Source organism: Haemaphysalis longicornis, unplaced genomic scaffold, assembly GCF_048455015.1.
Source record: "Haemaphysalis longicornis isolate Haplotype H1 unplaced genomic scaffold, Haemaphysalis longicornis Haplotype H1 scaffold_9, whole genome shotgun sequence".
Taxonomy (NCBI): Eukaryota; Metazoa; Arthropoda; class Arachnida; order Ixodida; family Ixodidae; genus Haemaphysalis; species Haemaphysalis longicornis.
Genome location: NW_027526460.1, coordinates 23,084,722 through 23,099,981, shown reverse-complemented (window position 1 = coordinate 23,099,981; position 15,260 = coordinate 23,084,722). Strand labels below are relative to the sequence as shown.

Sequence of the window (15,260 nt, the reverse complement as noted above, 5' to 3'; positions counted from 1 at the left end):
GCATATATTAAGTCTCTCACTCTTGAAAATATTAAAGTGATTCTTATATAGAACGTAATCATGTGAATAGTAGGAACCATACAAATTTATATGGACACATAAAAATTCTAGTAACAACCTACCCAAATCAATTTACATAGAAATTTGTACAATGCTACATCAGGTCCATAAAGGTCCCTATGGTTCATATGCTACTATATGAAGCTATATACGAAGTCATAAATGGATAACCAGAGATGATATTTCGGCCCACACTAAATTGCATAGAAACTTAGTATGACAGGGGTAGGAATGCTCCTGTGTTCATTTGTTGGTAAGCCTAATATGTGCATTTTCTGAAGTGTCATTTTGTTTTTGTCTCCAGGTTAGTGCCAATGTCCCATTGCCTTCATGAATCATTGTACCGACTTGCCATTTAAGCACCGGTCTCTATTTTATGTGGCAATACTTTCTTCTGATGCAAGCATGTGTAATATTGCCTATTTGTTTTAACACGCACTTGTGTTTCAATATAGGTTTAGTCCTTCGGCTCTCCCCTTTTTTATCTGTTTCTCGTACCTAGGATTTATGAAATTGAAATTAAAAACCAGCTGCTGAGTAAGCGGTGAGGCACCGTCCCTTTTGCTTGTAATTTGAGATTTTGAGTGAGGTATAATTAGTAGGAAACGGTAGGGTAATCGGGAGATAGTGTTATTTGCTGCTGCGGCTTTTATGACTGTTAGGATGTGTTGCACTGCTTCGCGAGTGTCGTTGTAAACATTACACGGAAGCAAGTTTACTTGATCGATAAACTCTCCACTGATTGCAAAGTATTGAGTGGTACTGCTTAGGCGTGAGTATTGCTTAGGACTCAGCCTTCATGGTATGGCAAAGTGGCCTGAATGCCTGTTCGTTGGCGCATGACGCCCAGTGAAACAGCAGAGCTGTCTTCCGTATGCCCCGTGTCCATTGTTTTCGCACTCAAGCTGGCAGAGATCCTGCGATAACACTCTCCGCGGGAAGGACTTACGTAGCACGTAGGGCAACTGCTCCATTTGCGTGTCCAGGAGACTCTTGATGAAGCGCGTCGCCACAAAGAAGATGAAGCTAGTAGAGAGCACGGCGCCGAAACCCGAGAACACGGCCAGCGCCACGATCACGTAGAAGGTCCGCTTTCGCCCGCACCTGCAGCATAATGGCAAATGGAAACACTTTGCATTTAAAGCGAATCTTTTTTTAGCGCGCAGCCCTTAAAGCGGCCATAAAGACAAAAAACAAGTTTGTTTTATACAAAAGATTTCGTGTTTTATAGCGCCTCCAGCACGTCCGGATACAAACGATGCTTTATTCACTGAGAAATTAATCCATTTAGGTTAACATTTTGATTTTTCCGCTAAATCATGTGTTTTCGTCGTCCGCAATGACATCACGGCAACCGACCGCTCTGCAGCCAATTCTGAGCCTTGTTTACCGTTATTGAACCTAGATGGCGCCACCATACCGTTGCAAGCTGCTTTCGGCCTTTGGTTTGTTTTGACCGTATTTAAAGCTGGCTTGTTTTTGTTCAGGGAGAACATAATCGTTTTGTGATACATATTGCTCGCTCGACAAATATGGTCAGGTAAAAGAGCGTTGCTTGCGTCAGTCGGCCAGTGTCATCTGATACGACCTCAAAGAGCCCTCAGTGCTGTGCAGCGAAACCAAGAATAGTGCGCGCAGTACAAACAACAGTACGCATCGGTACTTCTGTGTTTACGTGTACTTTCGTAACTTCCACTGCATGTCCCACCATTAATGTGCGCTAAATTTTGCGCAAGTAGCTCGTTCGGTAAGCTTACAAGCTCTGCGTAATTTGCGTCTGCTTTCGCCTGCCTCCGCCAATCGCAGAGCTGGCTGGTATGACATCATAGGTTCTGTGGCGGGAAATGAGCTAGTGGGTCGCATGGTCATTCCCTTTTTTCCTAATTATATCGCTTATTTGAGCGACGTTTACGTTAAAAGTAGTGTCAGTATGATTCTAATGACGCGATCTTTTTAATGAACCAAACTTGTGTTTTGTCTTCATGGCTCCTTTAAGCGCCCGCTCATGTGGTTCCGCGGAACCGTCGTCCCTCGTTGTAACCGAGTGAACGAAGGAGGAAAGTATGGCGAAGTGTGAGGGGAAGGGCTGTATGCCGAGACGGCGCCAGACATTTCGGTGGTTACGTGCTACGAGATAACCGATGGAACGGAGGGGCCACCGAAGAAAGGGCGAGCAGGAAAGCATAGTCTGAAAGTATGGCGAAAGGCGTTAGATATGGCCCTTGGCGGCGACGCGCTACAAGACAACGACAGAGTATATCGCGCCTTCGCGCGTTCGCTAATGCGACGATCACTTCATGAGACACAGCAGGTATGCGCCTTGAACCAGAAGACGGCAGTTCGCCCAGCGCACAATCTTAGCATCAGGCAGTACGTAAACGTCAGCCATTTTTTTTCGTGCGTGCTTTGTGCTACCTTTGTACCTAACATTTCCACCCATTGTTTTTTTTTCTGTTTTTTTTCTCATTTTTTTTCTTTGGTTTCCCGGGGTCTGCTGCAGCTACTCCTGCTGCTTTCTGGCCGTGCGCACAGCTGGGTTTTATCTTACGCCAGATATTGCTGGCCTCCTCGTGCCATGCTCACGTGGTTAGGAAGCAATCGTGCGTTGTTACGATCGGAGTATTAGGTTGATTGATTGATTGATTGTAGGGTTTAACGCGCCGACGCAACGCAGGCGATGAGGCGCGCCGTAGTGGAGGGCTCCGGATTAATTTTAACCACCTGGGGATCTTTAACGTGCGCCGAAATCTCGTACACACGGGCGTTTTTGCTTTTCGCCTCCATCAGAAAAGCGGCCGCCGCGGCCGGGAATCGAACCCGCGACCTCGTGCTCAGCAGCGCAACGCCTTAGCCACTGAGCCACCGCGGCGGGTATCGGAGTATTAGGTGCGGAGCACCTTAGGACCTCACAATGTCCATCCACGTCCGCGCGCATAGCATTTACAATCGCAACAAATCACACAGGCACCGGCAGCATTCGAGCCTGTGTCTGGTAAACCAGACAGAGTTAGTGTCAGTCGTCTTACCCACTGGGCTACGACGGGTTTTTTTATTGCACACTGGGCTTCGATGGTGAGTTAGTACCCGAGAGTCAAACGGCTTACTCCCTTGCCTGTAACGGTGCGGAGTACGTTAGGACCTCCCAATGTCACTCCGGATGTCACTCGGGGCGCAACTGGGATGCCATTTCGACCCGCCGCTTATGTCTGATGCTCAGGGATACGACTGCCACTCAAGTCTGTCGCAGCGCTTCAGGCGCCGCTTTCAGTATCCCACAGCAGGTTGTATTCTCTTCTGTAGAAGTGGTTTGCAATCGAACACTTCTTAAACGACTTGGCCACAACTTCAACTTGTACCCGCGAGCACGTGGTCTTAAGCCCTCCTTACGATAGTTAGCGGGGACGCTTTACGTAACTTTCCCGTCATGCAGCATTTTCTGTCGTGTAGTGGCGTGCCTCAACTTCTGTCCACTTCCTCGTACACTTCTGTCGTGCCTCCACGTTGACCTGGCCGTGCACCAGAAGCCGAGGTTGCGCTGTTCCGACAGCTCCGGCTGATCAAGTGCGTGCAAGCATGGTTGGCAACCTGACAGCACGCGCTTCTTCGCAGAAAGGGGGTGCTTAATTCGCAATCGAACTTTCAAATTTTTTTTTCTGAAAGTAAGGGAGGTTGTTTAGTGTCGGGGTGTGCTTAGAATAGCGAAAATACGGTATTTGTTTTCCTGTGCACACGAAGTGTATAAATGAACAAGAACACCTGGGGATGAAAAATAGAATCCTGCGAGCGAACAAACTCATTAAGGGCGAAAGTGTATGGAGGCCTGGCAATAGTCTAATTAGTGTCGCATGATGGCGGCGATGGGAGCAGTCAGTTGATTTGACCCAGCCAGCCAAACCGCCTCCGCTCACTGACTAGCCAGAGTCACTGTTAATTATTTATAGTTACGCTGGCTAGTCAGTGAGCGGAACAGGTTTGGCCGGTTGGGTAGAATCAAGGCAGACTGCTCCCATCCAGTACAGCAATCCTCGCTAGTGTCGTTCCGCAACTGCAAACTGATCAGTATGTCATGATTTCACCCAACCGGACAAACTCCTTCCGCTCACTGACTAGCCAGAGTCATTATTAAGAATTAACAGTCACTCTGGCTAGACAGGGAGCGGAAGCGGTTCGGCCGGTTGGGTAAAATCAACTGTGACTGCTCCCATCGCCGCCATTATGCGACACTAATTAGACATTTGTGGCGCCGTGCATGTGATTGGCGTAACACTTGTGTGCACACACTCACCTGTCAGCCATGGCCCCGAAGATCAGGGTTCCGAGAATGCCCCCAACAGTTCCGACCGTGTACACCAGGCTGGGAAGGTGGCCGCGATCACAGACCAAGTCCCACTGAGCAACAGCGAAACAGAATAGCAATGTTTCACGCTGAATCCAAGCTGCATTTCCGAATTCTGCCATTGGTGTTGCATATTTTTCCTTCAAAGCAAAGGCCATTCCTATACAGGAAAATTAATCTCAAATACGAATCATGGACCATTCCGCTCTCTGAAGGTGGATGACCACCGAAGCAAAGCACAAGACTTAAAGGTGAAAAAAATTAAGATGAAAGTTATGAGCAAATTTTATGTATATTCAGCGAGTATATTTAATACCCCTGATACATGGTTGTTTCCAAAATATTTTCAAGTCCTTCAAACGCGTTGTTTATCGAGTGGCGCTTTGTGTATTCATATGACTCACTTGTAAGTGGTCAATGGTCGCTTGAAGTTTTCCGCGTAGGGAAAGTATAATACCTGTATACAGAGTGCGTGGCAGATTATGTTATGAGCTGACGCTTTTGTAAATGGCTGCAGGCACTGTCATTTACTTAAATAAGCATCCTAAAGAATCGCATTCAGGCTAGATATAATACTGCATAAAAGCGGCGCATGGACGGGATGACGATGGCATTGGTATTCGCCCCTTCCTCAATCCTTCGTACCATCTTTGCGATATTTTAAACCCCTAATCCGTACCATCTCACCCAGCTTTGTACCGTTATGTATTACTGCAATTTCTGCCATATTACGCGTCCCGTTCTTGTCTTAAAGTGAGGAAGCGTTATAATGGCTACTGTGTCACATTCCCACGACACGCACCTCTGTTAAAGGGACCGCGCATAGGATGTTAAAATAGGTCACGCACCTCAGGCATAGTTCTGGTCATATTTCAATCAACCTGGTCCGTGCAAAGCGGGAGCCCTTGAAGTAAAGTAGGCAGCACAGAGTCGAGCATACGAGGATAAGGTCTGGCAGCACCGGAAATTGGGTTAGATGTAATTTCTTCCTAATGCATGCGTGTCCTAGAAAATATAGTACGTCTGAGGCAAAATATAAGCTACATTTATTATGTGCTCGTGTGCTTAAATACGGGTATAGTGGGGCCACGTGGTTGTAAACATGACTTCGCATTTCGCTTGGCAGCATGGGACTTCTTCACATGATCCGCTTGCTTATTGCGGAGTGCGAATCGCATGCTGATTCGCGCCCCGGCACTGCAGTACTGATAGAGTGCATTCTCATTCTTTACGCCTGTAATAGTGCTGTTTCTGGGCTCCGATGGTCTCTTGTCGTCGGGCTGGACGATTTTCGAACTAAAGCGTAAAAAATTAGCAGTGGCTTAGCTCGGCTATGCCATGATATACGTAGCGGGAGCTAAGTTTCAGCTGGTTATTCTTAGGTTTCCTGGTTGTCTAGGATTAGCTGATTATCATGCTTACTGCTGCTAAAACGATTTCCAATTAGCCAGGCGTCGCTGCATGAAGTAGTCCACCCTAGCTAGTTCCATACCACGTCTCCACCGACGGTTCCCCCATCGCTTTTTTTAAATAAACCTTACCTTCATAGGCCCTTGCATGGCTCTATTCAGCAAGCCAATGCGATTTTTCCCCAATCCGAACATCCTTGAAATGCCAAAAATATCTCATGGCACTTATTTAGGACCTGCCACACAACTCATTGCCACTGAAATGAACTTCCCAAAGTTTTAAGGCCTGCTTAAAAATAAAGTCCGCAACTATGTTTTGCTCATGTAATGTGGTGCATTGCGACTGTGTATTTACTATGTTTACATTTTGGTACTTGCTATGAGCTATTTTGTTAATATTTTAGCTAGTGGAATTTTTGCTTTGCGCTTCTCCTTGCGTTGTGTCAGACATATGCGCCATTTTTATCCGAACATTTGACTGCTTCAGGGCGCAAACGAGTTTAAAAAATTAAATTACTCATATTTTTAATCATGTATCAAATTACGGGAACCGAAATGTGCCCTCTAATTTTCACCCTTCTACAACAGTTTCGTGCTGTCGTAAAGTGTTTTTGCGATGACTCAGCAGGGATCCCTAGCCTTATCAACAGAGGGTGTAGCCTTAAATTGCGCCCAAAGCCTCCGCGATGGAATTACCTTGTGCGGTAAAGAACAATATTTACGAGGCCCGTGCGGAGAGGGGCTCAGGAAGAATGCTACCCTCGACTGATTCCATGCCCGAAGGGATCCCCCACTGCGGCAGCACTATGAAAGTGAAACCATTAGAGTCATTGAAGCAAGACCTGTTTTATGAGATATAGGCAGGCGGTAACCGTCCTTGACACGTGCTAGCCTGACATGCGCTATTAATTATCGGGTGGCTTGGAAACATGTGCGCCGAAGCAGTCTAGAGGACTTGTCGCACCTCCATTCATAATCTCCGTAGAGGCTGCTTAAAGACAGTGATTTTTTTTCTTCAAAGAACATAAAAGTAACTGAAGCAGCTCCTGCTGGCGGGGATTCTATGACATGCAATTGCACTGCACCATCGTTAAGAAACTACTTGAACTGCATAACCTGGTTTGAGATCTTCATTCGACTGTCGGATTTTCAGATTTAATTAACGAACGGTAAAACGAACGTAATGTTCGATTCGACGGTTCAACAGTGACTAACATCGGTAGTGTTGCATCATATCATCGTTCGCATCCTTTATATTAGCCCAGCAGTAGTGCTCGCGAATTCGCAACGCATAAATGTCTAGGTCTCCTCGGATTTCTGTCAACGAATGTGCTGCATTCACTTTGGTGAAAGATGCGCGCCAACAAGAGCGAAGGGCGAAAAAGACGACACGGCACTAACTTGTAACTGCATTCTTGTCGAAAAATACAAATATCACGTGATGCTTCCTCTCACACAAAATAGGAACGAAGAAAGACTGGAAAGTTAAAAAAAGAAAAAAGAAAACGCCATATGAAAATTGACAAATATATACGGGATGTGTGTAAAAAAAGAAAGAAAAAATACAGATATTACTTGCGCAGGGTGTCACTAAAATGACAGGGCACTTTCTAAAACGAAGCTTCAGTGTCCTCACTGATGCCGCTGTACGCCAATGCGCCCTGCAGGAACGCCAACACCCCCGTACCTCCTTCCCCCAAAGAGCGATGGGAGATTCTACGGTGCAGCCCCGCCGCAACGACCCACGCGGCCCTTGTGGCCCGGGGCCTGGAGGTGCTGGCCGTTTATGGGCCCTGTGAATAAGGGCCCAACCCGTCGGAGGCCGCCTGAACGGTGACTTCAATGGCTCAAATAAAGTTGTATCTATCTATCTATCTGACGATGACGATGGACAATCGCGGGTGAAGCGAAAGAAAAAAAATTAGTAGTGGCTTAGCTCTGCTATGTCAAGATACACGTAGCGCGTGAGCTAAGGTTCAGCTATCCAGTCCAATCCACTCCAGTCCAGTCCAGTCAAGTCTTGTCCAGTCACTGCTCCTCGCGCATGCTCTGCACGGCTCTTCACGAGCCACGCGAAACGGCTATAGAGCGGCTCCGGGGCAGCGTCAGACTTGGCTACTGCGCAATTGAGGCGCACACCTGGGCACGCGCCGGCGCCAGTGCGTCTGCCGCGGCTATGACGCAACACAATCCACTTTGATCCTATCCAATCCAAGCCAATCCAAGCCAAGCCAATGTCCCTCGCGCTTGCGCAGAACGGCCCTTCACGGCAGACGCGAAACTGCTCAACCTCGGCCAGTGTAGCTTGCGCTACAAAAAAAAAAAAAAAAAAAAAAAAAAGACACGTTCTTTGTGGCCGGAACAAAACCTGCGTCCCTCGCGTTATGAAGCCGGCGTCTATATGAATTCTTCATTCGACACAGTCGCAGCAAACGCCAAGCAGCAGATACCGTTTCGAGCCGTACACCACAAACTCAAACATTAAGCTTTCGGACTGCACACCCAAGAGTTTCTGTGGGTATTCTAGAAAAGTGGTGCGTACCTCCAGAGTAGCACACACTCTCAGTGTGGGATTGGCCAACGAAAGAATCCATAACGAGAAAGCGTAGCGTTCAACCGTGGCCGTCGTCGTTAGACGGAGGGGTGCAAGAATTTTGTTATGTTAATGATAGATGTGCCGACACACCGATCGCCGCAACCGTTAATATGGATGCCTTTATCAGTACTCTAGACGTTTTCTCTAGACGCCGTGATAATACAGGCGCATCACGCCAGATGGGTGAAGACGTGGAACGATGCTGCGATAAATGTGAGCCTTCCTTTGACCCCATAGATTGATCTTCGATGGTCCTGCAATCGGATATTTACGCATCGCTCAGTTTGGCCTGCGTACAAATGGCCACTTGACAGCTTTAATAGGTACACACTACACGCTGCGCATCGAACAAAAGGCGAGCTGTGTACTAAGCACCTTTACATTCTCGAGCGTTTTGCGTCAGCTGATAACATTCGGTCACCTTATCTTACACATTTCTCAATTTGTTGGGGGCCGAGAAAACAAGTCGGATGTAATACCGACCGGCAACACTCAACCGCGGGACCACGTATGTAAGTCGGGAGTGGCCGCAGCATTTTCTTTGTGTGCAGTCGTTCACACGCTTAGCTAGAGCAACGCTTTACGCACTTATAGTCTCCTCCTGCTGTGGTGTAAGGTAGTTTAGCCACAACTGGTGCACTTATTTCAAAGTTATGGGGCTCTCAAGTCCTCCGCATTTGTTTCAACAGTTTTTGTCAAGAGCTTTTGAGATCTTTTACGCTGAAGTCAAATGTGAGGCTTCAGCTAAGCCTGTGGTCGACTGTTCCTTTATCCTCGTTATGTGCTTCCAGTCTGACTTGTACCTTTCAACCACGCTAGTCGATTGCTGTAGCTCGTTGAGGTTCTATCTGAACGCGATTGGCTAGTGGACTGAACTCAACAAATAACAGGGACCAAAATAAATAAATAAATAAATAAATAAATAAATAAATAAATAAATAAAAACACCAGGACCTAGTGATAGTTTTGTTCGTTCGTCCGTGCTTACGTAACGTCATGAAGTACCATAACCTTGCTTTCATTTTCTCGATTTAACCCCTGCGGTGGCGTAAAGGCTAAAACAAAAAGCAAGGCAAACTGCGTACGCACTGGCTGCTGCACATGTTTCTTTATGAATACGGCCTAAGCCAGTATAATATACAGTAAACACTTGTTATAATGTAGCCCTGGGGACCAAAAGCTCACTTCGCTATAAGCGGTGCTTTATTATATGCGGTAATGGTTTGTTCTCAGTGCAATACACTGGAGAATATAATACAATGTGAATAAGAATTTAACGCGCAATTTACTTCTGACTTAAGTTACACGTATTCTACACAGCTCAATATCCTTATAGGAGATGCCGGCTTCCTTATGGGTCTGATATTTGAGTTGGACATTTTTATAAGACACAAGACACCAAAAGACGAGTAACCAATTTAAGAAATGAATAAATTGCATTCGCGTTTTAATGACCTCAATAATCAGTAGACATGCAGGTACCGGCTGAAACAGGAATGGCATAGTTGCATAAATATGATAATATGACGCAGCTGTGATTATAATATAAAGATCTCCGATCGGCACGAAGCGATAGAGGAATATTGTGTACGTAAGTGATAGTCAGTAATACGAAAAGTTTGTAGTGATGTGGCGATAGAACGTTCGGTCGTCGCCGGAGGTGAGCCGACGCTACTACTTCAGTTGTTGGTGCTGAAACGCGGGATAGATTACCGAACTGTGAGTTAAAAGAAAGTCGAAGAAACGGCTGTAACCTATGTGGTTCTGTATATAAAGAACGGTTGTTCCCTTGATCTTCAGTGGTTGTGTCGACTGATCTCCGACAACGACCGAACCTTTTATCGACACTGCACTACAAGCTCCACAAAGTATGTGAGACAATGCAGTCGACGCTTGATGACCAGTTTTCTGGTTCACCGAGAACACTGCATTACAGTAGTCTAAAGAAAAAAGAAAACGTCTGGCTGGCGCTGTCCAACAATACATACAGTCAGCGCTCCAAACTGGAAATCTCATAGTCCGCCCTGTCACCGTGCTGGGTCAATAGTTTCAAGACCATGTAACGGAATGAATTACCTTCGTCGGCACAGTTTCGTCGTAGTAAAGGTCATCGTAGCGAAATTGCTCGCAGGGTTGCTTCGCCGCACTTTGATTCACCATTCCCGATAGGTTCCATGTCGCACCGTCGGAGGCGTTTCCACCAGATGGCACCGTGGTGTTGAATGGCAGTAGCGGAAACATTGAACACTCATCCTCACTTACTACGAGCTTCCGCAAATGTTCCACGTGTGAAGCGTTCAATCCCAGGGCATCCAGCTCGGGCACAACGCATTGGTGGTCGGGCTCTGACAGAAGAAAGATGAGGTTCATCGAGAAGAAAGGTAACAAAAATTGCGATGGCAGTAGAAAGAACCAGAGAAGTGTCTTCTGGAACTTGCCAAAGCCTCCCAGTTCTTCGAGTACATCTTCGAATTCCATGTTTACTTCCGTCCGCCTGTTACGAACATTCAGGACGGACTGAGATCGACGTGCGAGGAAGGCTTGTCCGGAGAGGAAAGCGCCTACAAACGCGGCCTTATCACCCCGATACGTACACAGCTTCGCAGAGACTCACTTCTGTCGGTGCGGCCGGCACGATGCCAAACCGAAGGAGAGGAGAAAAACCTTGGGCCTGATACTCGACGCCCTAGCAAGACACGCCGCGCTATTTCTATTTAATTTCCTCCCGAGAGGGACAATGCGGGCCGTGCGAGTGGGCCTGTTAGGGGCCTTGCGTGGAGTTGGCATTTGCGAGAAGCCCAAGCGGGGTGAATCCATGCGGTGGTGATGACGGTGTCCAAAAATTTGCTTTTCAGATGGAGATGGTCAAGGAAAACGCCCCTGTATCGAGATATAGGCGCGCGTTGAAGAACCCCAGGTGGTTGAAAGAAATCGGGCGCCCTCTGCTACTGCGCACCTCTTAGTCCATGTCTAGGTCCAGTGCGTCAAACCGCGTAAATTGAATTTGAATTTTGAATACGTCTAAAACTTCCGCTTTGAATTGAAATGATTGCAGTTGTGGTAATGCTTGAAGTCGGGCTAGTTGGTGTAACATTCTTATGGAAGGAGTTGCGCTGGGTGTGTTGACAAAGACGGACACAGATAAAATAGGCACTTTCACGATAAGATGGCGCTTTTCGTGAGTCTCCGTTTTTTCCTTTGTCCGTCTTTGCCAGCATACCCAGCGCAACTCCCTCCAAAAGAAGGCTGTATCTTGCACACGTCATTTAGTTGCCTGTATTTAGAGTCTGTCCGAAAGTGACGCCCATATCCCACGTTTGATTATACGCTGAAACTGTGGTTGTGACGGCTACATCACGTCGTTCCTCCTTTTTTTCCGCCAAAAATCTAATCACTCCTCTTGATTGCCACTGCGTGCCAGTCAGCCCTTCGGTCATCTGTACCACCCGCTGATATATATACAATACATAACCAAAGAAATAGGCAACCCAGTGAAGTAGACATACAGCGGCATAAACACTCAGATAAACTATAAGCTAATCACTAATTACGTAAATATTGTCGGGGCACCACTTAGAAACGTACATACAAAAAATTGGCCACGTATCTGCTCCTTTCGTTGCGAATGCCGACGTCGTTCGTCGGCATTTGCCTAGTAAATGCCTCCTGTTGTGAAAGAAGATGTTCTCTGATCCCCGCGCATGCTGCCATTATCATCATCATTATGTAAATAGAATTCATGGTTCCCTCTGTACGTCCCGGCACTTTGTCTCCTGGTTTTCCACATCATTGGTGCAAGAAACCCGGGAACGAAACCCCCTCGACGACTCGGAAGTATCCGACCTTGGGTTCAACAACGATGGAAGCCAGAGACCCCACCGATGCCGACGGACGTGCCTACATACCGAAGGGCCCATGAGAACTGTTTACTACAGCGGAATCTCATCGCGTGTTGTGGAATTTGGGTGAGTCAATCGAGAGCCGCATTTCACTGTGGAAGAATATGATGGCGGACGCGGGAAAAGAGGACTGTTTATTGAAGCTTCCTGCTATCAGAATCATTACCGTAAAACGACAGGCACTTCGTGCACTAATACAGAATATTCGAGCAGAAGCCCTTGCCGCAGTGACCTGCCCGCAGCCCAGTGGCCTAGCGCTCAAAAGCCTTCTTTATCGCCTCCAAGAACACGAAGCCAAGCTGAAACAGCTTGACAAAGAGCTTGAGCCACACGCAGCCCCCGAATGTCTCGAAGAGGAATTTAACACATGCTTTGAATATGAGGAGATTATCATCGACACGAGAACAAGATTACGGTGCGCCTTACAAGACGGGATCACAACAGAATATCAGCGTACTGCTCATGTATTATCCGGCATCTCCGACTCTTCGCTCGTAAAGAAGTCTTCAGGTAATCGTGCTCCGCATAATTCAATTCCGACACCGCCCATTACAATCGAGTACCCCGCTAATGAAGCCGTTCCGGGTGAAGCTTCAGCAGAAGATTTCCCAACTAAAAACCGTGAATTCATTCGTCCGAACAACTCAGAGAAAACACCTAACGAGAGTGACCAATGCCAGCGTGAGCCACCTTCAACAGTACTCGGCCAGGAGCAACTCCCACGGGGCCCGGATTACGACATGCTTCAGCGGATACATAGCGCACGCAAGGCAGCAGCAAAGATAGGCCTGAAGAACCGAGCCAAAGTCCTTTCTCCTTGCCAAACGTCATTCGCATCAATCAGACCTTCTCCCAAGCGCTCGACCCGTTTGACAGTTCAACTGAGGAAGCGCATCAATGACTGGACACTGTACGGACGCGGAAAGTTTAGGAGACCACCGAAGTCCTTGATTAGGCGCACCATACAGACAAACCCTCGGATACGACAGAAAACTCCTCTGTTAAGCAAGGACCCCACAGCAGAAGAATACAGTGAAACCAGCACGTGGGATCTACACAAGTATCATCATCGACGGCTTCTGATCCCAAAGAAAATCGGCGAAACTCATGAGGAACTTACTTTCGTCCAACAAACTGTGATTGTTGTCGACAAGTCCGGAGCTGCACACAAGTATGTTTGTCGGAAGCGCAATCGACGCTACAAACACCGCTGGAAGATCAAGCTGTCCTGATGGAACTGGACGAACACAGAAAGTGACCATGCCAGTGAAACGGACTGCAGGGACGGGACAACTAGTTTATTCACTCTGTTGGGGCGGGGAGGATGTTGTGAAAGAAGATGTTCTCTGATCCCCGCGCATGCTGCCATTATCATCATCATTATGTAAATAGAATTCATGGTTCCCTCTGTACGTCCCGGCACTTTGTCTCCTGGTTTTCCACACCTCCCTTCGCTTTCCCGCTCCCCTCTCATGCTGTTCCTCTCCAATCGCGCTCCTCCCAAGGTAAACACGCTTTAGGTTTGCTCAAGTGGATTCAAATTTACCGCGTTCCACTGCTCCAGGACGGGTGCCTCGATGCCAGCGCTGCCGTACGGCGGAGACACGCGTGAACTGAGGGGCCCTACTTCACCGTTATAGAACCACGTTGCCCTTTTCCACGTGCATTCCAAGCGGAACATGGAACCTACCTACTAGAACCTTTCGTAACTGTTGCCGTATGATTTTTTTAAAATACCGCCATAAGCGTTAGTGGCGCGGGCGACAGCAGGCGACAGTGAATGTTTCTGCACTAGATGTAGCATTTCATTTGCTGTCGCAAAATTCAATCATCCACATTTTTTTTTTATAAATGAACACTGCAAGTATCCCTTATGTATCGATTTTTGGCCTCACAGTTGCGTAATGTATTGTTCTCGTTCAACGAGGTACAGCATGAATATTGCCACCGTACTTAGACGTTTAGATTACGGTGTGGGTATATAAACCTATTGTGAACCTCATGTTTCCCTTTGGGCGGGGGGCTGAATCGAGTTACAGACAGACAGACAGACAGACAGACAGACAGACAGACAGACAGACAGACAGACAGACAGACAGACAGACAGACAGACAGACAGACAGACAGACAGACAGACAGACAGACAGACAGACAGACAGACAGACAGACAGACAGACAGACAGACAGACAGACAGACAGACAGACAGACAGACAGACAGACAGACAGACAGACAGACAGACAGACAGACAGACAGACAGACCACAATTTTCGCGTCTAGGTAGCCCAATAAAGACTATCGCCTTAAAAAATGCGGCTCCGCTTCATGGAACGACGCCTGTTCTTTTAGTCTTCAGCTTTCTACCCTTCTTCCTCAGTTCACTACGTATTTAAGGTGCCGGTAACTGTGCCATCTCCCTGACGATTTGTTCTCATCCGAGTTTCCAATATTTTCCTAAAATATTTTAGGTTGCGCTTCACTGTTTTCCAATAATGGCCTAGCAGACATCCCCCTGTTCGCTCTAATTTGTGGTTTTAATATGAGTGCCTAATGCCAATCAGGCGATCCTCTTCTCGACAACTTGCAGTCATAAAAAAGATATGATTGGAAGTGCTCTACGGCGTTCCCAAATGGAAGCGCCAGAATGGATGCTCTTACTACATTATAGCACATAGTTTTCTATCACAATGATCATCATCTTTATGAGGATGAAGATGGCGGGTTCTATTATTCTAGATACGTTTCTCATCGTGTAATCTATTGCTTCATATATATTTTATTATATACCGCGAATGCTGAGTGGAGGGGCAACAGTGAGAGCCTTGTAGCGGCAGGGTTTGAAAACAGTCGCTGGTGGCAACGACCCACTTATAGTCCTTTCTAGTGTCGGCGACGTTAACGACTGAGATTTTCAGTTTGTACGCATCGGAGGTTAATATTAATATGGGGAAGTGACAGTGT

General features: G+C 47.1%; 2 protein-coding genes across 3 annotated transcripts in view; one reads left to right on the top strand and one right to left on the bottom strand.

Annotated features, from left to right (window-relative positions):
- The window catches only part of LOC144152474 (organic cation transporter protein-like), a 47,366-nt gene extending 36,367 nt beyond the window's left edge, over positions 1–10,999 (bottom strand). The window contains exons 1-2 of the mRNA XM_077683746.1: positions 10,478–10,999; positions 4,346–4,449 (exon numbers count right to left, since the gene is read on the bottom strand). Coding sequence (XP_077539872.1) covers positions 4,346–4,449; positions 10,478–10,879 — 506 coding nt within the window. The 5' untranslated portion in view covers positions 10,880–10,999. The remainder of the gene's footprint in view (positions 1–4,345; positions 4,450–10,477) is intronic.
- LOC144152472 (solute carrier family 2, facilitated glucose transporter member 8-like) overlaps positions 1–15,260 on the top strand; it is a 285,436-nt gene that overhangs the window by 216,790 nt on the left and 53,386 nt on the right. Inside the window, exon 1 of one of the 2 annotated variants that reach the window (XM_077683743.1) lies at positions 8,859–8,913. The exons of the other annotated variant lie outside the window; for it this stretch is intronic. Within the exon in view, the coding sequence (XP_077539869.1) occupies positions 8,912–8,913 (2 nt within the window). The 5' untranslated portion in view covers positions 8,859–8,911. Of the gene's footprint in view, positions 1–8,858; positions 8,914–15,260 lie in introns of those variants that run through there. 2 annotated transcript variants of the gene reach the window in all.